At 35.3% G+C, this 22,643-nt stretch overlaps 3 protein-coding genes across 4 annotated transcripts; 2 read left to right on the top strand and 1 right to left on the bottom strand.

Annotated features, from left to right (window-relative positions):
• Nucleotides 1-1,929: 1,929 nt before the first annotated feature.
• LOC18053901 (tRNA dimethylallyltransferase 9) lies at nucleotides 1,930-8,369 on the bottom strand. Of its 2 annotated transcripts, none has more exons than XM_024177668.1 (12): nucleotides 7,953-8,369; nucleotides 7,417-7,470; nucleotides 6,619-6,709; nucleotides 6,422-6,530; nucleotides 5,897-6,095; nucleotides 5,236-5,458; nucleotides 3,796-3,890; nucleotides 3,161-3,255; nucleotides 2,988-3,063; nucleotides 2,649-2,788; nucleotides 2,515-2,574; nucleotides 1,930-2,333 (listed from the first exon to the last, which is right to left on the bottom strand). In XM_024177668.1, exons 1-12 carry the CDS (start codon nucleotides 8,187-8,189, stop codon nucleotides 2,297-2,299), a joined length of 1,416 nt encoding a protein of 471 aa, XP_024033436.1. In that variant the 5' UTR covers nucleotides 8,190-8,369; the 3' UTR covers nucleotides 1,930-2,296. The 2 variants fall into 2 exon arrangements, with proteins under 2 accessions (XP_024033436.1, XP_006451734.1); XM_006451671.2 differs by having other exon boundaries at nucleotides 1,931-2,333; nucleotides 6,667-6,709; nucleotides 7,953-8,367.
• A 1,484-nt stretch (nucleotides 8,370-9,853) lies between these two features.
• LOC18053900 (protein trichome birefringence-like 31) lies at nucleotides 9,854-11,571 on the top strand. The gene is made up of 5 exons (XM_006451670.2): nucleotides 9,854-10,224; nucleotides 10,310-10,481; nucleotides 10,569-10,768; nucleotides 10,923-11,069; nucleotides 11,183-11,571. The coding sequence occupies exons 1-5, from the start codon at nucleotides 9,854-9,856 to the stop codon at nucleotides 11,535-11,537; spliced, it is 1,245 nt and encodes a 414-aa protein (XP_006451733.2). The 3' UTR covers nucleotides 11,538-11,571.
• Nucleotides 11,572-13,081: 1,510 nt separating this feature from the next.
• On the top strand, nucleotides 13,082-21,895 carry LOC18053899 (protein trichome birefringence-like 31). The gene is made up of 6 exons (XM_024177772.1): nucleotides 13,082-13,449; nucleotides 13,524-13,695; nucleotides 13,778-13,957; nucleotides 18,044-18,065; nucleotides 21,223-21,367; nucleotides 21,541-21,895. Exons 1-6 carry the CDS (start codon nucleotides 13,082-13,084, stop codon nucleotides 21,893-21,895), a joined length of 1,242 nt encoding a protein of 413 aa, XP_024033540.1.
• The last annotated feature ends 748 nt before the right edge of the window (nucleotides 21,896-22,643 follow it).

Below are 22,643 nucleotides of genomic sequence, written 5' to 3'. Positions count from 1 at the left end.
CCTTGAACGTATGCCTGCCTCGGAAGCACAAATGTTTACCTCAGTCTTTATCATTCACAGGCCATACTTCTAACATCCAGACACAAAACTTTTTTGGACTCAAGACCAGGTATATGAATGGTTCACTGCACCACATCTAGCTGTCATTGAAAATGAAATCCAAGATGTCCTTCACAACTACCTTTGCCAATTAAACCACCAACCTCCGCCACTTAAAGACATCTTCCACACCTCCTTAGGCCCACAACATGACCTCCTCATGATCCCCACTCCATCCGCCATATCCAAACCGAAATCCACGGGAATCATTATCAAAGAAGAAAAGCCAGACTACACCGACTTCCTTTTCCAAGACTCCCAAGACCCATGGGAAGATTTCCTTCCCCTCAGCCAACATCTCCAACAATTTCCACAACCATCCACGAATGAACCAAGATCCTCATCCCAACCTCCCAATGCTGACATGACCACTACACCCTCTAAAATTGACAAAGTCACTCAAACATCACCAAGGCCAGGATACCGACGAGATTATCCTTATCCCCCTTGCCGTGGTCCCCACTGTAAGCATCCAAAGCTCTCCAAGACCTTTTTTCCCGAAATCCAACCGTGACACTGACCCCGATGAAACCGAAAGCTCATCCGAAGACGATTACATGAATCTCCGCACTCCATAAAGTTGTTTGTCTTGTTGCTTTCAATAAAGTAGTTTGTCTTGTTGTAATAATTATGTTTTACTTTATGGTTTTGTCTTGGCTTGCCTTATGCTTTGGCTTTTGCCAGTTGTAAAAGTCTTTGTAAGCCTGCTTTATCTTTTGTCCATTTGTCCAAAAGTCTTGATCGGTGGGCTTAGCTTTCTAAAAATGTATGCTACAGGTCATGATCACTTGAGAAGTCATGATCTCAAGGACCCATGTTGTCGTATCTTTTGTTTTTACTTTTGAAAAAAGATAGGGGTCATGTCCTATCTTCTCTGAGAATTCTCCTATATAAAGGATTATCCCCTTGCTTGTAAGATATAGAATATAGAAGTTTGAAGCAAAAAACTCTCGTGTGTTTTTATCACTATGAATCTCTAAACCTCTCTCCTCTCTCTGCAAATGAAGCTCTCTAGAGAAAGAAAAAGAATAAAGAATTAAATTTGTTCATTTTGAAACCTAAGGAAGTATGCTCTGCACTTGCCTTCCAGTAAGAATCCTGTGCATCAGAAAACTTTTGGAACAAATTCTTATCTGGTTTGGTACCCTATTTTAGACTAAAGGAAAGTCTGTTTTGAGTTAAATAACCCGAGAAAGAAGGTGTTTTAACAAAAATTTTGATTCCCCATTTGAGTATATCGACGGAAAACCGACGACGTAAATTCCAGAGGTGATCCTGAATAGGCACTAGTCTGGTCTGCACTGTTGGATAACAAGTCACAGAGAGTCTCCTAAAATTAATTATTTGTTACTTGAGTTCCAATATCACTCATTTATTAGATCATAAATTCATAACTTATAAAATTATCTAATCATCATCTAATAAATAAATGTCACGTCAATATAAAACATTATAAAACATTATGTAGAGTTAATGTTAAACCACTTCAAAATACTGCAACGCATAAGAAAATATTTAACACCAAAAATATGGCTGCTTTCGTTAATTTGCCAAGGAAAATTACACTTCTCAATCTCAAACTGGTTTGTTGGTTATCATGCTTACATTCTCTAAATTGGCAATTGCAACAACTTAGATTATGCTATGATAAGGGCCAAATTCCAAAGCACCATCGCATAATATTCTTACTAAGCACAAGGGCATCTCATTGTGTACAAACTCTTTTATAAAAAAACAATTGTGTATACACTGAGTTTGTAGTTGCATGAGGACACAAAAAAAAAAAAAAAAAAATTCATATTAATAATAATAATAATAATGATACATACCGCAAACAGTTATACAATCATTTTTGTATAGACTGAATTGGCAGCTAATGTAGCATGAATGAGTTGATTGGAAAATGAAAGCGGTACTGAAAATGATTATTTAATAAGCAAAACAAAAATAGCAAATCTGTTTGTGCACCAAAACACCTTTACATATTCAAGTTACCTGACCTTCCTAGAGCAATCAATATGGTATAATTTTCCTGTCTCTCACTTTTTGCAGATCAGGTGAGCAATTATGGGTATTTATATTCCAATTTAATTCGATATGAAGAATTGCATTGGATTGGAAGTTTTGGAATCCACAATCGGCAGATCAATTTGTGCACCACAGGTACAATGCAGCTCCTTGCTCTGAACATAAATGCTCAAACTACGATTGGTTCACGGAGTTCACAAGTTTCGCTGCACAGACACATTACGAAGTCCATGATTACACAGCTCATGAAGAATTTAAACATATCATAAGAAAGCAACAGCCTCAAAAGACTTCCTTTCAAGAAATGTAAAAGTAATTTGATGAGATGTTTCAATTCTGCAGACTCAATATTTATCCAAGTCAAAGAAGTTCAGTTTGTAGCATTACCCTTGAGTTCTCTTTATCCAGTCTAGAATATTACAGCAATCTCCACGGCTAATAAAATGCCTTCAATTTCAGAAAAGTAAAAATAATTAGCAGATAATGAATAATAGAATGATTGACTTCTTAATAACTTGTACCTGTTTCTGGTGCGGTATGACTTAAGTTCAGAGACTTCACGACTGCTTGATGAATCTCTTCTCATTTGAAGATAATCAGGCACAACCAAAGTTCCAGTTGAATCATGATATGCAGTAATGATGTAATTGAGCACATTTTCCTGCAATATTTGTCCTTTTCAGAAATTAGCAGAAGGGGAAAAGTATTTCAACATATCAAATTAAAATTTTTAGCGCATTCATGACAGGGGAGCAAAAAGAACAAGCTGATGATAGCATTTCATCAATCAAAGATGGAGAAAAGCAATCTAACTAGATGCTAATTACCAACCTAAACAAATGAAGTTGGGAGTAACATACCAGCGGTCTAGCAGCATTAAGCCAGTGATATATATGTTCATTGCGGAACCATGTCAGTTGCCTTTTGGCAAAGTTTCTGCAGAACAAAATTAATGAGTGCTGGAATTATATTTGCTGGTCGATAGCATCCTTGACAAACAAAATAAATTCGAACAAAAGTGGAAATGTCTTACCTTGACGCTTTCTGAAATTCTGCCAGAAAAGCATAAAATTCCCCTGTAGAACTTGTACCCCCTTGCTGTCTGCATCTTAAGAGGTATTCCATAGCCTGAAATTGGTATCAGATAAATTAGATGAATGTTACTTCTTCAGCAAAAATGTTAAACACAAAAAATAAGTGAAATGTCAACAGAAAAGTTGCCCATTGAAAAAAAAAATGAAAGATAAGAACTGACATAAGCAATACAACCTCAATTTCAATGCTTAATCTTTTGCAAATGGTATAAACGAATTAAATATCTGATGAAAATTTATAGCTCTAATTCCACAAAGAAAATGCAAAAGGTTAGTGAACGGTGATATATAGGGCTTGGCTTCAAAACCATAAACAAATGAGCACCCATTAAAAAATAAAATAAAGATAAAAATCCACAAAAAAAGGCGTGCGCACACTCACCCAAAAAAAAAGGGCTATACATTCAAATAAACCTATGCACAAAATATCAAATAAAAAATGATCCTTAGCTAACAAGGTAATGAAATTGAGAATAAAAACTTCTTTTTCTAGCCATAAAATGAACCAGCATTCTCTTCTTTAATAACCAGTATATATGGCAAGAATGCATGTTATTGTGTATTAGAGGCATACTTGTCTATAACCAATTGCTCGAGTTGCAGAGTTTGAATTAGGAAGAAGACCTTCATCAAGAAGCCATGCGGCCTCAGACAAAATCCCATCACTTCCTACGGTTGGAACCAAACATCAGAAGAGAAATTTCAGAAAACCTCTCACTCAAATCATTCTAACTTGCTTTCCACAAAAAATGATAAATAATCAAATGAAACATTACAGGAACAAAGATCCAAAGAACAATCAGATAGAAGTTAAAGGAACCTAGATAATAGGGCTGGGCACTATCCGGTTAGGTTTGGTTCAGGCTGAAAACCGAACCAAACTGAATTTTAGAACTGAACTGAGGTTCAGATTGGTTCAGTTCTATTCGTTTTGGACTTTACAATTTCCAGTTAAAGCACCAGTGTCTCAGATGGATGCTATATCATTGCTAAAGAAAAAGTATATAATGGAACAAACAGCATAAATCAACCATATGATAATAAAATTATCAGTATATACTCCTCTAAGATAAGACTAGGTGATAATATGAAGAGAAAATTCTTTAAACAAAGAGAAGACAACCGATACATTAGAAAAATTCCACAACTCTCCTAAACTCAGGCTCTCTCTGCCTGTTAACATTTGTACAGTCACGATCATAATTAATAACCTCATCCCTTTTTACACCCTTAAAACTTATACAGTAAAATTTAACTCTTCAGGGCATCATGTGTTCACCATCTGAGCCTTCTAGGTATATCCTCAAACTAACAAATGTACAGTTTCCAGTACAAGAAACAATTTTTTTTTATTTTTTCCAATCAGCTCTTATCTATCCAAAATAGAGCCGGTACCAGACATATAAAGGAAAGAAGAAAGAGAGAGGCACTCACGCTATCCTCAGTCAGCCGCTTTGTTAGCATCTGGCAGCTGTGGTATGAGAGGCTTGGTGTGTGGGGTGAGCAGCTGCCAGCTGTGGTGAGAGAGGCTGAGTGTGGTGTGAGGCTTTGAGCGGTTGTGGGTGTTTTTTGTGTGTGTGTGTGTTTTTTTTTTTAATAACAGTTGGTCGCGTGTATTAGCTTTAGGTTTTTGTGTTTTGCTCTTATATTTATCTATTTATTTTTATATTTTTAGAAGAGAACCAATTGGTTTTTCAGTTTAGTTTGGATTTGAGCCGAACCAAACACAAAACCAATTCGTTCTCTATTTTCCAACCAGTTCGGCTTTTGTTTGCAGAAAAAAAGAACCGAACTGACAAAGGTTTGTTCGGTTCAACAAAAGCCGATGCCCACCCCTACCAGATAGCAAATTAAGAGCAAGAGAAATCAGCAACATGTAAGTTACTAGTCACAAGATTTAAGTTACTAAGCATTAGCATCAATAATGCTATTTATCTGCTCTGTGCAAAATGCTGTATCCAAGCAAAATGAACAAGATAGAAACTGTGCTGTTATGTGCCATGAAATTACCTACCTGGAAGCATATCTTCACAGCGCAAATCGATTGATCTGTAAAGATCAAGTCTGTGACTTGAAAGGAAAAAGCACATGAAATCATAATCCAAATCCTTTGGATTTGTATCAGATGCACCAGCAGAAGAGTTCCTCTCATAAGAATGGTCTGTTTCACTTGAATCAGAATGTTCCCTGAACGAGTCATATGGTATCTGGAAAGCCGATGGAGGAGAACCAGTGGACTGCCAAGGAAAAAGAAATATCAATGAGCGACAAGTGCATTCACTCAAAAATATTTTCCGTTAACCTTTTATTTTTCATGTTAAAAAAAAAAAAAAATTGTTCCAACAAACGTCTTCTCAGGTGATTCAACTTGAAGAAGTGCAAGTGGGAAAGAAGGCATAGAGAATAAGTACGAATCTATGCATGTATAATAATCAAACAATTAATGCTGATAAAAATATCACTGACAATTGAAATTCACATGCATGAAGTAGCTCGTGTCCTCATATTTATGTTATCAAATAATGCCCATGAAAAATATCATTCATCAAAATGAAATTCACATTCAAGATGTAGTTTGTGCAATATGTGTTACCAAAAAGAGAGATGGCTCGGGAAGGGGCATCTGAGAGATGCATCTTGATCAAATATATATCGCTAAGAACATCATAAACAACCTTGATTATCTCAAGGCTGCGCCGTAAACGGTACCAATCATTAGCAGCCAAAGACCTCGCCTTTGGATCACCTGCTTTAACCACAAACTCCACAGCAGCATACCAGTCTCCATCTCTCTGTAGATCTGCAAGCTCAGAATTTACTTCAGCGATAATCTCTGGGGACGCTTTTGGAACATCTGGCTTTCCATATATGAACCTAATATTACCAATAAAAGCACAACAGTGAACATGTGTCATAAAAGTTAACTTTCAGTAAATCAACACTCTCACAATCACAGCAAGCACGACTCTTGCCCAAGTCATTAAATACACACATGATTTCTACTCACTTCTGACAAACTAGTTAAATTGGTGCCAAGATTAATAAAGAACATGCAAACTTTCATCCCAGTGGCATTAGTGCACAGAAGTCAGCCTCTAGCATTCAAAAGAAAGCCTGTGCACACCAGCACTTATCATTGAAGAGAAATGGAAAATAGATATCAACAATGCTCACCTACCTAAAAGGATGTGTAAACATACCATCGCAAATACAATCCAGTCCCACCCGTAACAATCGGAACACGGCCCTTTTTAAGAACATCTTTTGTCGCATGCCTCGCATCCTCAAAAAAATTTCCGACAGAATAGTCTAAAGAAGACAAAATGATATATATTTTAGATAGAAAAAAAATATATTTTCAATTAAAATCAATTGAACCATCACTGAATCCTATTACAAGTATTAAGATGCTTTGCTGACATTAGTTGGCCCACATGCGACATACCTTCACATGGATGCAGTATGTCAATTAGATGATGAGGCACTTCCTGCAAACAAATAAAACTTGTGATTGTTACAACTGTTAAAGGCGCAACTAGTGGAAGAGAACTTGATGAAAGCCAAAAATGAAAACACAAAGCCAAAACAAGTTTGGTAATATACAAAAAATTTCTAGGCCAAAAGAATACATTTGACCAGATTAATAATATAGGCAGAGGCAAATGGAATACAATGGTAGGGCAATGATTTAGTCACTAATAAGAAGACATGCCCTATGCCAATTGGTCAGAAGTACTAGTTACTAATTCTGGAAAATTTAGTCTTTCGTATGGTTGAATAAATTTTTATATTATACCAACAAGTGCGACAAAAATTATGAATCCTACGAAAGGCTAACAGTCCCTGAAAGCAAAGGCTTCGCTGAAAAATTAAAATATGCCTTTAACAGTAATAGATGAAAAATCTCACAATTACAGAACTATGTGCCAATCATATTAAAGCAGATAAAACATAAGCTTCAAGTATACTACAGAATTATTACTGTTATATTGTATGATTATGGGGTCAGCAATAGCTTACAAGTAGCTTAAAACTTGGAATATCATAATTAATGCCTCTCACATCTTTGTGGAACTAACTTTTTACTTGTAGCATGAATGAAGTGTTACACCAATACAGAAAATGGCAACTCAAAACATTCATTTCAGATAACTACAGTAAAAGCAAGCATTAAGCATTAGGTATCTTAAGGCACCTTTCGATCACTAGAAGAAGGCTTTGCAGACCCAATATCAAGACCTCGATAAACCTGTAACACAAAGAACACTTAATCAACCTACTTTCAGAGAGATTCCAGTACTTGTTACAACCACAGAGAAAAGGGTCGCACTAATACACAATATTATGCGAACAAAACCTAACGAGCACATGGCAACCAATCTGAATAGGCAGTATCTGATAACACTATGATTTAGGTAAAACCATGGCTTAACCATACCTAAGCAGAAACAATCCATTCATCGAAGTTTCAAAAAATGAATTAGTAGTATCTATTCTGACTGAACCCTTCAGCGAATTTATCCCAAAACACTTGCCAGTTAAAAGTTAAAACATAAAACCAAAAATAAAAAAACTCAAAAGTTGACATTCTTTTTTTTCGTTGACTCTTCATTTTCATCCCAGACAATATCCAATCAATAAAACAAAGCTCTACCCACTTCATAATTACTTAAACTCTCTCCATTTAAGATAAGAATGAAAAAATAATAATTAAAAAGCCTCAGATTAGACCTGGACAGAGTCGGCGCTGATGATTTCACCATTGAGGCGCTTAGCGAGCTCCAAAGCCAGCCGGCTCTTGCCGGCTCCGGTGGGCCCAGATATCACAATAACCTTCTCTTTCTTGCTTGAAGCAACGGAACATGACGTGGCGAATAGACGCCGGCGCCGAGCGAATTGCCGGAGTAAGGGCTTCTCTTTCAGCCATGCACGGATGCCGCCCCCACCACACACTCCGCTCATTAACATTTCTTTCCTTTTTCCTTCTTTTTTTAAATCTTAATTTTTATGAGTGAGAGAAAGTGATTGAAGTTAGGTGCGTTCAATTGCAGACGTTTTCTTTTTGTGTTAAAACTGAACTGGCTAAGGTTTACGGATTGGGCTTTTAGCCCCCTTTTCTACTATTATTATTTTTTCTTTCTTCGCAGATTTTTATTTTTTATAAAGCATTTTTCTATTTCAGATATTTATGCGCCTTGTTCAGAGGCGAAGGATTATGTAATTTATGACGGAATAGTTTCTTAGGTGATTTTTTTTCTTCGGGTTATTTTAATTGAAAAATATTTATTAATTTTATAATTTTTTTTTTAGCTTTTATAAAAGTCTTCCAACAGCTCGAGCAGGGACTTAGTGCCTATTTGGTATGGCTTATTTAAGAGCCATAATTGTTTATTTAATTCCATAAGCACTTTTTAAAATTTTTTATGGTGTTTAGTTATTTTTTTAGTAGAGTTTTTTTAGCTTAAATTAATTAATTTACCTCTACTAGCTAAAGCTCAAAATTTGAGCTTTTGAGAGTAGAGGTTAAAGAGCTTTTCCAAAAAATATATAATATCAAAAATATCCTTGACATATTTTATTAATTACATAATACCCTTTGTATAAAACCTACCTAACGAAAATTATTGCTGCCATATAAATATATTGCTACCGCCACTTCACTTTATCTCTTTTTGTTTTTTTTTAAATAACCAACACTTTAATTTTGCAATCTCTAATACATAACCAACACTTGAGAGAGTAATCATAGTCATAGCCAACGTTTTTGGTGAGGAGGATGTCAGGTAATACGACACTTCTCATGTTTCGTTAACATTTCAGTTATATTATTGATTATCATTTTAATTTGGATAGTATTATTTGTTTAGGAGAATATATCAATTATGAAATTTTTAATTTTGAAAATTAAAGAAATGATTGAACTGATTTTTTCTTATTAATTGATAGCTTGGATGCATTTTGTTACATATTAAATAATTATGAATACATATCCTTTTTGGTAATTTAATTACACAAAAGCACTTTTAATTTTACACAACCAAACCGTTTAATGGTTCAAAAGTGCTTTTTTAATTGACAACCAAACACCCAATAACTTTTTGTCCAAAAGCTCTATTAGTATAAGCTCTACTGCTATAAGCTTTATTTAATAAGTTGTACCAAACAGAGCCTTATTTCTCTTACTAATTATTTCTGCTGTGAATAATTTTAGAATATATAAGAGATAATATAATTAATTAACACATGTATAACATATATAATTAAGTTTTATATATTCATTAATTGAATGTTAATTCTTTATAATAAATGATTTGTTCGACACTTTATCTTAATTATAATGCGTCATACAAATAAATTGTTAAATTATTGAATAAAAATATCTAGTATGCCCCACTAGATAAATTCAGTTTAACAAAGTAGAGGATTTCTTGATGATGAGAGTTTCCAAAATCTATCTAGTTAAATAAGTGTAACATACCACCTAAACTTGACCACCAACTGGTGGTTGCATGGAATACTTCTGAAATGACTTGAAACTCAAGATAATCTTAAAATACGAACAACAAAGTGACAAAAAAATGAGTAAAAAAGCAACCATTTTATCTCTAGACAGTAGACACCGATATCAAGTTATGACACAACCGTGGCTTGATCGTCGGATTCAGTCCCTCTTCCCGGTTGCATTGGTTTCTGTCTTAATTGTTGGGACTACACGATTGTTCCTGGATAACTTGAAGAGCTATGACAGCAAAATTTTTCAGTTTTATGGAGAACCAGAGCGTTACAAGCAGAGAAGGCCCGTCTTTGTTTCTCCGAAAGATCGGTTTGAGGAAAGTTGCAATGTTTTTGAAGGAAAATGGATTTGGGATAATGTAACATATCCTCTTTACTCAGAAGAGAGCTGCCCTTATTTGGTCAAGCAGACCACTTGCCAAAGGAATGGCAGGCCCGATTCATTCTATCAAAACTGGAGGTGGCAGCCCGATGGATGCAAACTTCCCAGGTAACTTTCGTTTAGAAATTATAATGAAGTGTGTCACTTGTTTAAATAATTCGCATCCTTTAAATTCTTTCTGTGTCTCTCTCAGGTTTGATCCACTGAAGTTGCTGGATATTCTGAGGGGAAAAAGATTGATGTTTATTGGAGATTCAGTGCAAAGAGGTCAGTTCGAATCTATGGTCTGCATGGTACAATCTGTGATTCCTGAAGGAAAGAAATCTTTTCATAGGATTCCTCCTATGAAGATCTTTAAAGCTGAGGTAGCCGAGTTTAAATGTTTTCTCTTGCCGATCTTCAGTTTTCATCCAATAGTCAAAGGTGATTCTTTTTTCTTGATTTGTTCTTAGGAATATAATGCATCCATTGAGTATTACTGGGCACCCTTCATCGTGGAGTCCATTTCTGATCATGCAACAAACCATACGGTACTAAAAAGGCTAGTTGATCTTGACTCCATCGCTAAACACGGCAAGAGCTGGCAAGGGGTTGATGTGCTAGTATTTGAAAGCTACGTGTGGTGGATGTACAAACCAACGATAAATGCCACGTAAGCACTTGTTCCTTTCCAGTTTAGCTTTGCTGCAAAGCATCTTTAGCAACGCTGAACAAACTCTATCGAAGAGCATATTACATTGGGAATGTTTATGGAATCTGACATAAGAAATTTGTATGTTCTTTTCATTTGTGGTTTCTGTTTCCAGATATGGATCTGCTGATGACATTAAAGAATATAATGTCACCACTGCTTATAGATTGGCATTCGAAACTTGGGCAAATTGGCTAGAATCCAGTATCAACCCTCTCACTCAAAAGGTCTACTTTATGAGTATGTCTCCAACACATTTGTGGTAAGTTTTACCCAAAAAGTTGTACAAACATTGAAAACATTCATGAAAAATATTACAAAATGGAATCTACAGTTACTCTGTGCGATTTTTTTTTTTTTTTTGGGTTGCTGCAGGAGCTGGGAATGGAAGCCTGGAAGCAATGAAAACTGCTTCAATGAGTCATATCCCATTCAAGGTTCATACTGGGGTACAGGTTCTAGTCTCACAATCATGAAGATAGTTCAAGATATTCTACAAGAGTTAAAAATCGATGTAACATTTTTGAACATCACCCAACTGTCTGAATATCGAAAAGATGCTCATACATCAGTTTATGGAGAGCGGAAGGGCAAACTATTGACAAAGAAGCAACGATCGGATCCAAAAAATTTTGCCGATTGCATTCATTGGTGTTTACCAGGAGTTCCTGATACATGGAATGAGATTCTGTATGCACATTTGTTGCAGAATCATCGAAATTTGTTGTAACACAAGGGACAGGTTGCAAGATGACCGTCCACTCTACAACCTCAGTGGTTTAAAAAAACAATTTTAATAGCCATTAGATTAATTGTGATTCAAGGATAGGATTTTGTTTATAAATTTGCACGCACATTTGTTCAATAATTTTTGTTCATATATATATAAAATTATTCAATGCATGATCTTTAATTTTGTTAAAACTTGGAACAATTACGAAAAGCAATTATACCAGATGGTGTAGTAGCTTTCCGGATTTTAATAAAATCTAGGATCTTAAATCAAATTAATATATATATATATATATATAGTAATCTTACAATAAAGAAATCATTTATTTTAATAAAGTAATCGATAAAATACACTATACTAGAATGTGTAAATTTTTATCTTTTACCATGTCCCTTATTTTAATAACGTGAAAGACAAACAAAAACATAAAAGAACACAAATAAGAGATTTCTTTATTGTAAAATTATTATGTTATTTATATGTGTGCGTTCCTTTCAATCCAGGCCTGGAATTAAAGATTAAAACCCTACACAGATTTATAGTGTCGTAAATTGACTTTTACAATGTTGTAAATTGATTTATGACTCCATCCTAAATCTGATATATATATTCTAATCCAGCCTTAGAATTTGAGATTAAAGTCTTGGTCAGATTTATGGTGTCATAAATTAACTTTTAGGATGTTATAAACTGATTTATAACACATCGATTCATTCTAAATTTTCCTAAATTCTAAGCTCGGATTGGATAATTCCAATGAGAAAATTCTCATTTTAATGAAGTGAGAATGTCACTAATAAACAAAAAACACAAGTTTTCAATATGTTGAAATTTATATTTCTTTTAAACTTTATTACTCATTTTATTAAAGTAAGAATGTTATCATTAAAGATATGTGTGTGTGTGCGCGCACGCATGCGCATACAAATTCAGGATCCTGAACTTTGTTACACAACATAATATAAAACTCCTATCGCACATAAAAAAACGGGATCCCTCACTAGACAGAGAAACTCTCTATGTATATGTATACTCTTTTACGAAAGTCTGTTAGCTGTTCTTTTGTTTTTAATGGTATTTTTTTTTTATTATTCTATTAAACCATATCAGGAAAAGTACTAAGAAATGCATTTCTACAGTTTTTTTTTTAAAGTTACTCTTCTTATAACAAGAGAACATGAGAAATACGATCATATTTCTTCCAAACAAAATTCTTATTTGAACAGATTCTTTTTTGGGAAAGAGTAAAAAAAAATTGAGATAAAACCAAAAAAAAAGTTCCCACAATTTATTAGTTCCTACCAATAACTTTATGCGACTACTAATGTCCAATTTAGAAGTTTAACGTGACATTTATTTGTTATCAATACGAATTCAGTTCTATTAAAATAAAGAATGCGTTGATGATGAGAATTTCTCTATAACACTTAATAAATGTATCCCATAACTTAAAATACCACCCAATTGCTGCAAGGAGTACTTCTGGACTTGACTTGAAACTCAATGTATCCTTCAAATATGAACCAATAATGTTTCCAAGAATGCGTAGAAGAACCACCGTTCAATCCCTCATCACAGTTGCAACTGCTCTTCTCCTCATTGTCGGGACTGCACGATCACTCCTGGATAACTTCACCTTGAAGAGCAACGACAGACAAATTTTTCAGTTTTATAGTGAACCAGAAGTTTACAGGCAGAGAAGACCTGTTTTTGCTTCTTCGAAAGATCAAATTGGGGAAAGCTGCAATGTTTCTGGCGGAAAATGGATTTGGGATAATAAAACATATCCTGTTTATACAGAAGAAAGTTGCCCTTACTTGTCGAATCAGACCAGTTGTCAAAGGAATGGCAGGCCTGATTCATTCCATCAAAAATGGAGGTGGCAGCCTGATGGATGCAATCTTCCTTGGTAACTTTCTTTTTGATATTACAATGAAGTGTTCAATTCATGTCACTTGTTTAAATTGTTTCTGTGACTCTCAGGTTTGATCCACTGAAGTTGTTGGATATTTTGAGTGGCAAAAGATTGATGTTTATTGGAGATTCAATACAGAGAGGTCAGTTTGAATCGATGGTCTGTATGGTACAATCTGTGATTCCTGAAGGAAAGAAATCTTTTCAGACAATTCCTCCTATGGAGATCTTTAAAGCCGAGGTACCTTTGCCGATTTTTGCTCTCAAAAGATTTCTGTTTTATCCGATCGTTAAAGATGAGTTGTTTCCTGATTTGTTCTCAGGAATATAATGCATCCATCGAGTTTTACTGGGCACCCTTTATAGTGGAGTCCATTTCAGATCATGCAACAAATCACACGGTACTAAAAAGGCTAGTTTACCTTGACTCCATAACTAATCAAGGCAAGAGCTGGCAAGGAGTTGATATGTTAGTATTCGAAAGCTACGCGTGGTGGATGTATGTGCTGAAACAAATACAAACTTTATGCCCTTAATCTTGCATTTCTAAATACACACATATTTTAGGTAATTTCGAAATTTACCATGATCTCCGAACTTGGACGCTTGTTAAGGAGCTTTAACAGAGTTGCTACAACTTTGATCCAGCTTCTGAATTCATGCTTCCTTTCCTTCAGCTCAAGGTTCAGCTTTTCTCAACGATTTACTGTGCACACACGGGAGACAAGAGGGAGAGAGAGGTGCACTGCACTCATGCCACAGATTTTTGAACAGTGAACTTCCAATGGGCTGAAGTTACTTAAATATAGTGGTTGAGCGCAGGGACCCCTCATGTGTTAGTACAAAATTGCCCATCTCATTATGAGCTAAAATAACACATTTAAAGATTATACTTATCCATAATATACTACTGTATAGGGTATGTCAAAATCAGACTCATTAACACAATATTTGATCACTTAATAAATGAGTCTGTCAAAATTGCTCCATAATATTTGACATTAGTCACGTATTAATTCGGTAAAATATAGAAAATAATTAGAATAATTTATGTCAGTCCACATAATGTGAGAAATAAATCTAACAATCTCTCACTTGGACGACAGAAATCACTCTAATGATAAATTTAAAATAAAATAATATTTTGAAAATAATTGAATTAATCAATATGTGACTATAACAAAAGGTCAAACGCGAGCAATCACCCAAAATATAAATAAGTCCAAAATGTGCCATAAGTATCAAATCATATGTGCACCGATAGGATGCTCTACATAACAAGACACTTATAAACACGTGACTATGTAGTAGTATACAAGTATAATTATGGAAATAACATGACAATGTGATCAACATGCTCATTTCCACAAAGTCCACATGTCTAGCAAAATGAGACAAAAACAATATGTTTCCTAGACCATCGCTTCTTTATAACCATAATAAGACTCTAGTAAAATATCTCGAGAAGCGAGCTTCCCTTTTAATCATAATGAGACTAATACCAAGATGTCTCAAGGAAGTCGTGCTTGCTTACAATTATAATGAGACTAAATCAAAATGTCTCAAGAAAGCACACTGAAGTTAAGCCATAATGCTTCAGTTTGTAGTGTCCATATTGAGACTGAGCAAAATGTCTCGGACCATAATATCCTCATTATATACATAATGTCATACACAACTAAATGTGTATACAATATATGACATATCAATATCACATAACAACAGGCATGCATGATAACAAAACGAGTAATACATAATCTCATTTAAGTTGCAACTCATAATACAAACCAGAACTCCCACTGACTCAGCGTATATAAGTGGATTCTAATAATCCCATATGCGTCACATGCTCCCTAAATACTGTTGGAGCTAAAGCATTAGTAAGTGGATCGGCTAACATGAGTTCTGTAGGGATATACTCTACTGAGACACAAGATAGAGCAATTTTCTCTCTCACAAATAAGTATTTAATATCAATGTGCTTGGAACGTGAGGAACTCCTTGTGTTGTGAGAAAAAGAAACAACCGCAGAATTATCACAGTATATTTTTAATGGCCTCGGTACGGCCAATATACAATCTAGCCCTGTGATAAAATTCTGCATCCATAAAGCTTGACATGTACCTCAAAACATGCTACATATTCCGCTTCCATTGTTGAAGAAGCTATGAGTGTCTGTTTGGCACTTTTCCATGATATAGCTCCTCCTGCCATCATAAAGATGTAACCAGATGTGGATTTCTTGTCTTCCAAGCACCCTGCAAAATCAGCATCAGAATATCCAACTATATTCAAATAGTCAGATTGCTGATATGTCAATACAAAATCTTTAGTGGCTTGCAAATATCTGAGTACTTTCTTTGCAGCCTTCCAGTGTTCATATCCCGGATTGCTCAGGTATCTTCCAAGTACTCCCACTGGAAAAGCAATATCAGGGCGAGTACAGACTTGAGCATACATCAAGCTACCCACAACTGATGCATACGGGACTGTTTGCATTCTAGCTTTGTCTACATCATTATCGGGACATTGAGACTTGGCAATTTTGTCACCTTTTGAAATTGGAACTTTCCCAGGAGCACAAGACTGCAAATTGAACCTTTTCAAAATACGATCAATGTAAGTCTTTTGAGACAATCCTAAAATTCCTCTAGCTCTGTCACGAAGAATCTATATCCCTAATACATAATGGGCTTCACCAAGATCCTTCATATCAAAGCTGTATGACAACATTTGTTTTGTCTCAAGTAAAAAATTAATGTCATTAGCAGCGAGCAAGATATCATCCACATAAAGTACCAAAATGATATACTTGTTCCCACTAACTCTCAAATATATACACTGATCAACAACATTCTCCTGGAACCCATAAGAGGTGACAATATCGTGAAATTTCAAATACCACTGTCTAGATGCCTGTTTAAGTCCATAAATGGACCTTTTAAGTTTACACACCATGTTTTCTCTATCAATCTCAACAAAACCATCAGGTTGCACCATGTACACATCTTCAAACACGCTCCCATTAAGAAAAGTTGTCTTCACATCCATCTGATGCAATTCTAAATTGAAATGAGCTACCAATGCCATAATAATACGAAAAGAGTCTTTGGTAGAAATAGGAGAGTAAGTTTCAGTGTAATCAATGCCTTCTCTTTGACTGAAACCTCAGCTACAAGCCTGGCCTTGTACCTCTCTACCTGACCTCTGGTATCTCTCTTGGTTTTGAAAACCCATTTGCAACCAATTGGCCTGCATCCATCTGGCAACTCAACTAAATCCCAAACCCCATTATGATACATAGATGCCATCTCATCATGCATCGCATGTATCGAAGATGATGATTCTGAACAATTGATGGCCTCTTGAAAGGTAATAGGATCAGATGATGAGTCAGCATCAAAATCATGTTCCTGCAAGTAAACAACATAATCATCAGGAATTGCAGGTCTCCTGATCCTCTCTAATCTCCTCAATTGCACATCAGTAACATCATCCTCTACAGTCATAGGCTTCATATCATGATGAAGTTCAGGATCAACAGAAGAAACATCAATATGGGATAATCACATCGCAGAAGTCGGAAAAGATGGAATAGGCAAGATCACACGTTCTTCCCACCATTATGATCATTCTCAAAATAAATGGCATGATCAGACTCAATGATTCTAGTAGTGTGGGAAGGACAATAAAATCTAGAACCCCTTGAGCCTATACAATAGCCAATAAAATGACCACTAATGGTTTTCGAATCAAGTTTCCTTGATTGTGGATTATAAGGCCTCACTTCTGCTCTGCATCCCCAGACATGGAAATGATGAAGACTCGGTTTCTTCCTTGACCACAACTCATAAGGAGTTTTGGGCACCGACTTACTAGGTACCTGATTCAAAATGTAAGCTGCAGTTCTTAAGGCTTCACCCCACAGAAAATCTGGTAAGGTGGAGTTACTCAGCATACACCACACCATGTCAAGAAGGGTACGATTTCTCATTTCTACAATTCCATTATGTTTAGGAGTCCTGGGCATTGTATACTGGGCTTCTATTCCACATTCCTAAAGAAATTTAGCAAAAGGTCCAGGATTACGCCCAGTTTCATCATATCGCCATAGTACTCACCACCTCTGTTTGATCTTACTGCCTTAATTTTCTTGCCCTTTTGGAGCTCAACATTAGCCTTAAAGGCTTGAAATACAGATAAGAATTCTGACTTTTCAGTAAGAAGTTCAACATGACCATAACGAGAAAAGTCATCGATGAACGTGATGAAGTACTTATAACCTCCAATAGCAATAGGAGTAAATGGCCCATAGATGTCTGTATGTACTAACTCCAGCACCTGTTGACTCCTCCGAGTTCTCTCTTTTCTAGTTTTGGCAGTAAGTTTGCCTTTGATACAATCAACACAAGTGCCAAAATCAGAGAAATCTAAATTATGAAGAATGTCATCTTTAATGAGCCTCTTCATCATTTGTTTAAAAATGTGACCCAACCATTTATGCCACAACATAGAGGAATTTTCATCAACCCTGGCACGATTAGAGCTAACAACATTCATAACATGAGCATTGGATGATGATTCAACAGCACAAGAAAATAAATAAATCATATATAAGCCATCATATAGAGTGCCAGAACCAACTAACTCTGAATTGTGGAATAAGTAAACTTTTCTATCACCAAAATGAAAAGTATAGCCACATCTATCCAAAATAGATACAGATATCAAGTTTCTCCTAATAGAAGGAATATAAGCCGTATCTAACAAATCCAAAAAATAGCATGTGAAGCCGTATCTAACAAATCCAAAAAATAGCATGTGGCTAGATGTAGTCTGACAACCCCTATGCTTTCAACTTTGGCTGTCACTCCATTGCTCATGTAAACTATCAACTCCCCTTCATTGGTCTCCCTCCTGCTTTTGAATTCCTTTCTTTTCGAACCATGCTTTGAATCCCCTGCATTCAGCTCTCTTGTGCCCAAGTTTCTTACAAAAGTGGCACTTTCCCTTAAAGCTCTCAGAAGTGGAACCAGAAGTGGTAGAAGAATTACCACGTGAAGTTTTCTTTCCAAACTTTTTCTTCTTGAAAAACTTATTGCTGCCCTTTGAAGAGCCTTTCTTCACACTCCCACTCTCTTGAGTAGTTGCCATCATGACAGTGTGAGATTTCCCCTTTTTTAATGATACCTCTTCTTGAACCACATAAGCAGTCAACTCAGTGATATTCCAAGTGTCTCTCTGAGTATTGTATTGGCTTCTCAAATTGCCAAATTGTGGTGGAAGGGATTTAAGGATTTGGAAGACCAGGTAGTCATCAGGCAAATTGACATCCATGTCCTTTAGCTTCTTACGGTAACTGGTCATCTTAAGGATGTGCTCTCTCACCTCAGAAACACCATCATACTGAGTATTAGCAAGCAGCCTCAGATAGTTACCCTTTTCTGCCTTATCTACCTTCTTAAAAGTTCTTCCAACAGCTGCCAAGTAATCTTTGACCTTATCACATGCAGGGATGCTATCTCGAGTTGTTCTATCAATGGTGTATTTCATTGTATCCAGACAGTGTCTATTGGATTCATCTCAAGCTACCCACTCTGCTTTTTGAGCAACAGTGCTCTTATCTGTGGGCTTGGCTGGTTCATCAACTCTTAATGTCAAGTCTCTATTCAATGTAGACAGATAAAACAAAATGGACTCACGCCAGTCCTCAAAATTTGTCCCAGTTAAATTTTTTTGAGGGAGGCTACTTGGAGAAATGAGAGAATATCTAGAACTAAGGAAGCCATAACAAAAGAATTATCAAGCATGCAAAAAAATAAAATCATGCTATAATCAATTACTCCTCATTCTAAGTTTCTCCAAATAGCAACACAATATGTTAGGCATCCTTTAGCAATATAGGAGTGTATTAACCTAAAGATAAAGCAGGCAAGTTGAATATAACACCAACATTGATCTATTACCAACAGGGTAATGAAGCCACTCAGTAGAAAATACTCAACAAATCTCTTTATCTACTCAAGTATCCTATCAAGTAGTGATTTGTCGACAGGGCAGTATCATCACCCGTATGAATCTTGGTAATAACAATAACAATCCATTGCAAAATTCATAATCAATAATTATCAATGGACAATCAATTGCAAAACACCAAATAATTTATCATGATTGGTCCTACAATAAGCATATACACAATCGCTCTAAATTGTAGTTTTGCATCATATATATATTTCATACATTGACAAAATTGAGGCTAAATTTAAAGTTTCTACCAAGATATTAAATCAAATAAAATATCTACATGCCTCAATAAAATATATGAATGTTATGCCCATAATATCCAACAATGATGGATTATTTTAAATTCAAAATTATGAAAAATCGACAAAATTGTAAGGATGTTGGACTAAAATGAAGAATTTTTAGAATTATACTTATTGTTTTAAATATTAAAACTATTGGCCCAAACTGTAAATAAAATAAAATAAAATGTTGGGTCATACAATATTTACCACAATTAAAGGGACCTAAATGATGTTTTACCATATTGACCTTCGGTCAAGGACCATTACGAAAATTTTGCAAATATATTGGGCCATAAGGACATTTCGTAAAGTTTAGGGATCCAAACAAAATTGTCCCACAATGTCATCTTCAACCTCGGGATGTTTCAACAGTGTAGCTACAGTAAACTACAGTAACTTCATTCATACCATCCCAATTTTGGCCACTAAAAATCACCGAAAAATTATATCTTTACTCCAAAATCATCACTCATGCATTATTTAACAAACATTTGATCAAATATGCCCAAATTCGAAAAATTCGAAATTAAAGAAAAAAAATTCCATGAGTGAGATTTCACTAACAAATCGACTATGGTTTACAAGGAAATGCATAACCATGGGCTCTGATACCAATTGCTGAAACAAATACAAACTTTATGCCCTTAATCTTGCTTTTCCAAATAAACACATATTTTAGGTAATTTCAAAATTTATCATGATCTCCCATGGATCCGAACTTGGAAGCTTGTTATGGAGCTTTAACAGAGTTGCTACAACTTTGATCCAGCTTCTGAATTCGTGCTTCCTTTCCTTCAGCTCAAGGTTCAGCTTTTCTCAACGATTTACTGTGCACACACGGGAGACAAGAGGGAGAGAGAGATGCACTGCACTCATGCCACAGATTTTTAAATAGTGAACTTCCAATGGGCTGAAGTTACTTAAATACAGTGGTTGAGCGTAGGGAGTCCTCATGTGTTGGTACAAAATTGTCTATCCCATTATGAGCTAAAATAACACATTTAAGGATTATACTTGTCCATAATATATTACTGTATAGGGTATGTCAAAATCAGACTCATTAACACAATATTTGATCACTTAATAAATGAGTCTGTCAAAATTACTCCATAATATTTGACATTAGTCACGTATTAATTCGGTAAAATATAGAAAATAATTAGAATAATTTATGTCAATCCACATAATGTGAGAAATAAATCGAACAGTATGGACCAACAATCAAAGCCGTGTAAGCGGCACCCTTTCCTGGCATCGCTGTCTTGTCAACAAAATCCGTAGTTGCTAACATCTCAATGCACTAGCCAGTTTAATCATCACAAGAACATATAGCATTGGGAGCAAATTTATTTGGCTATAGGATATTAACGAGCTATATATCTGCATTCATTTAAGGCTTTATTATGGAATCTGACACAAGTTTAAATCTTCTATTTTTGTGTGATTTCTGCTTTCCAGACATGGATCTTCTGATGATATTAAAGAATATAATGTCACCACTGCTTACAGATGGGCATTAGAAACTTGGGCAAATTGGCTAGAATCTAATATCAACCCGCTCACTCAAAAGGTCTACTTTATGAGTATGTCTCCAAAACATTTGAGGTAAGTGTCATCCAAAAAGTTCTACAAACATAAAACATTCATGAAAAAAGATTAGACAACGGCCTCCTGGTGATTCTAAGATGCCATATCTTGATCAAAATATTTTGATGATATCTACAGTTACTGATCCGTGCTGCTTGTTAAATGAGCCACAACAAGTTTTTTGGCTGCAGGAGCTGGGAATGGAAGCCTGGAAGCAATGAAAACTGCTTCAATGAGTCATATCCCATTCAAGGTTCATACTGGGGTACAGGTTCTAGTTTCACAATCATGAAGATAATTCAAGATATTCTACAAGAGTTAAAAATCGACGTAACATTTTTGAACATCACCCAAATGTCTGAGTATCGAAAAGATGCTCATACTTCAGTTTATGGAGAGCGGAGGGGCATACTTCTGACAAAGGAGCAACGGGCGGATCCAAAAAATTTTGCCGACTGCACGCACTGGTGTTTACCAGGAGTTCCTGATACATGGAATGAGATTCTGTACGCACATTTGTTGCAGAATCATCGAAATTTTTTGTAACATTAGGGATTTACAAGATGAGTGTCTATAACTTCATTGACTTGAGGGGAAAAAAAATTTAATAGCCATTAGATTAATTGTGATTCAACGGCTACGATTTTGTATATAAGTTTATGTTAAAAAGGAGGGCCTCGTGTGTTATATAATACAACACAAAGACTTGGAAGAAAAGAAGAAATCTGCTGATAAATCAGTTTAATATTAATCTTGCAATAAGGCCTTGGCCAAAGGCTTGACCAGCGCAAGACTTGTCTACAATGGCTAGGAGTAGCCTAGATCCTCTCTTTTCAATCATATCTTATATTCAATAGAAAACTCATCTCTTGTTTGAACTAAATGGCATCATTCATGAAACGTAATTCCTAGGTTGACTAATCTTATGTACAAGTTCATCACTGTACTCTAAAAAAATTAAATTAAGAAATCTACTTTCTTTCACTATTCCGTATGCATCAAATAGTTCATCACATCTTGCACCTGCCCCGTACATTATTTATATTCTTATACAAAATTAAGTCTTCTAACAGTTCTTTTTGCTCTTGAGAAAATTTTGTTAAGCACCTCCAAGAAACCATCTAGGGATAACTTCTGTAAAATTTAACAAAAATCTATAATCTCCTTCAAGCAAATTTAGAGTTTGGACCTTCGTTTTCTTTTTTAAAGTTTGTCATATCTTGATAAAACAGAGACGAAAAAAAAAATTACATTCATTTCCACACACCTTTCTTGATTTTTTTTTTTTATTTAC

This window comes from Citrus clementina, unplaced genomic scaffold, assembly GCF_000493195.1.
Source record: "Citrus clementina cultivar Clemenules unplaced genomic scaffold, Citrus_clementina_v1.0 scaffold_1, whole genome shotgun sequence".
NCBI classification, from domain to species: Eukaryota; Viridiplantae; Streptophyta; class Magnoliopsida; order Sapindales; family Rutaceae; genus Citrus; species Citrus x clementina.
The sequence above is the reverse complement of the archived record's forward strand: the minus strand, read 5'-3'. Positions and strand labels throughout refer to the sequence as shown.

What these genes read in the sequence shown, in the direction of transcription:
- LOC18053901 (XM_024177668.1), bottom strand. Translation starts at nt 8,189, where the DNA reads ATGTTAATGAGCGGAGTGTGTGGTGGGGGCGGCATCCGTGCATGGCTG. An exon ending in CTTCTTCTAGTGATCGAAAG is followed by an intron (nt 6,710 to 7,416) that starts GTGCCTTAAGAT and finishes ATTTGTTTGCAG; the next exon opens with GAAGTGCCTCATCATCTAAT. An exon ending in ACTGGATTGTATTTGCGATG is followed by an intron (nt 6,096 to 6,421) that starts GTATGTTTACAC and finishes TGGTAATATTAG; the next exon opens with GTTCATATATGGAAAGCCAG.
- LOC18053900 (XM_006451670.2), top strand. Translation starts at nt 9,854, where the DNA reads ATGACACAACCGTGGCTTGATCGTCGGATTCAGTCCCTCTTCCCGGTT. An exon ending in GATGGATGCAAACTTCCCAG is followed by an intron (nt 10,225 to 10,309) that starts GTAACTTTCGTT and finishes TGTCTCTCTCAG; the next exon opens with GTTTGATCCACTGAAGTTGC. An exon ending in ATGTCTCCAACACATTTGTG is followed by an intron (nt 11,070 to 11,182) that starts GTAAGTTTTACC and finishes GGGTTGCTGCAG; the next exon opens with GAGCTGGGAATGGAAGCCTG.
- LOC18053899 (XM_024177772.1), top strand. Translation starts at nt 13,082, where the DNA reads ATGCGTAGAAGAACCACCGTTCAATCCCTCATCACAGTTGCAACTGCT. An exon ending in CAAGAAAATAAATAAATCAT is followed by an intron (nt 18,066 to 21,222) that starts ATATAAGCCATC and finishes TGCTTTCCAGAC; the next exon opens with ATGGATCTTCTGATGATATT. An exon ending in ATGTCTCCAAAACATTTGAG is followed by an intron (nt 21,368 to 21,540) that starts GTAAGTGTCATC and finishes TTTTGGCTGCAG; the next exon opens with GAGCTGGGAATGGAAGCCTG.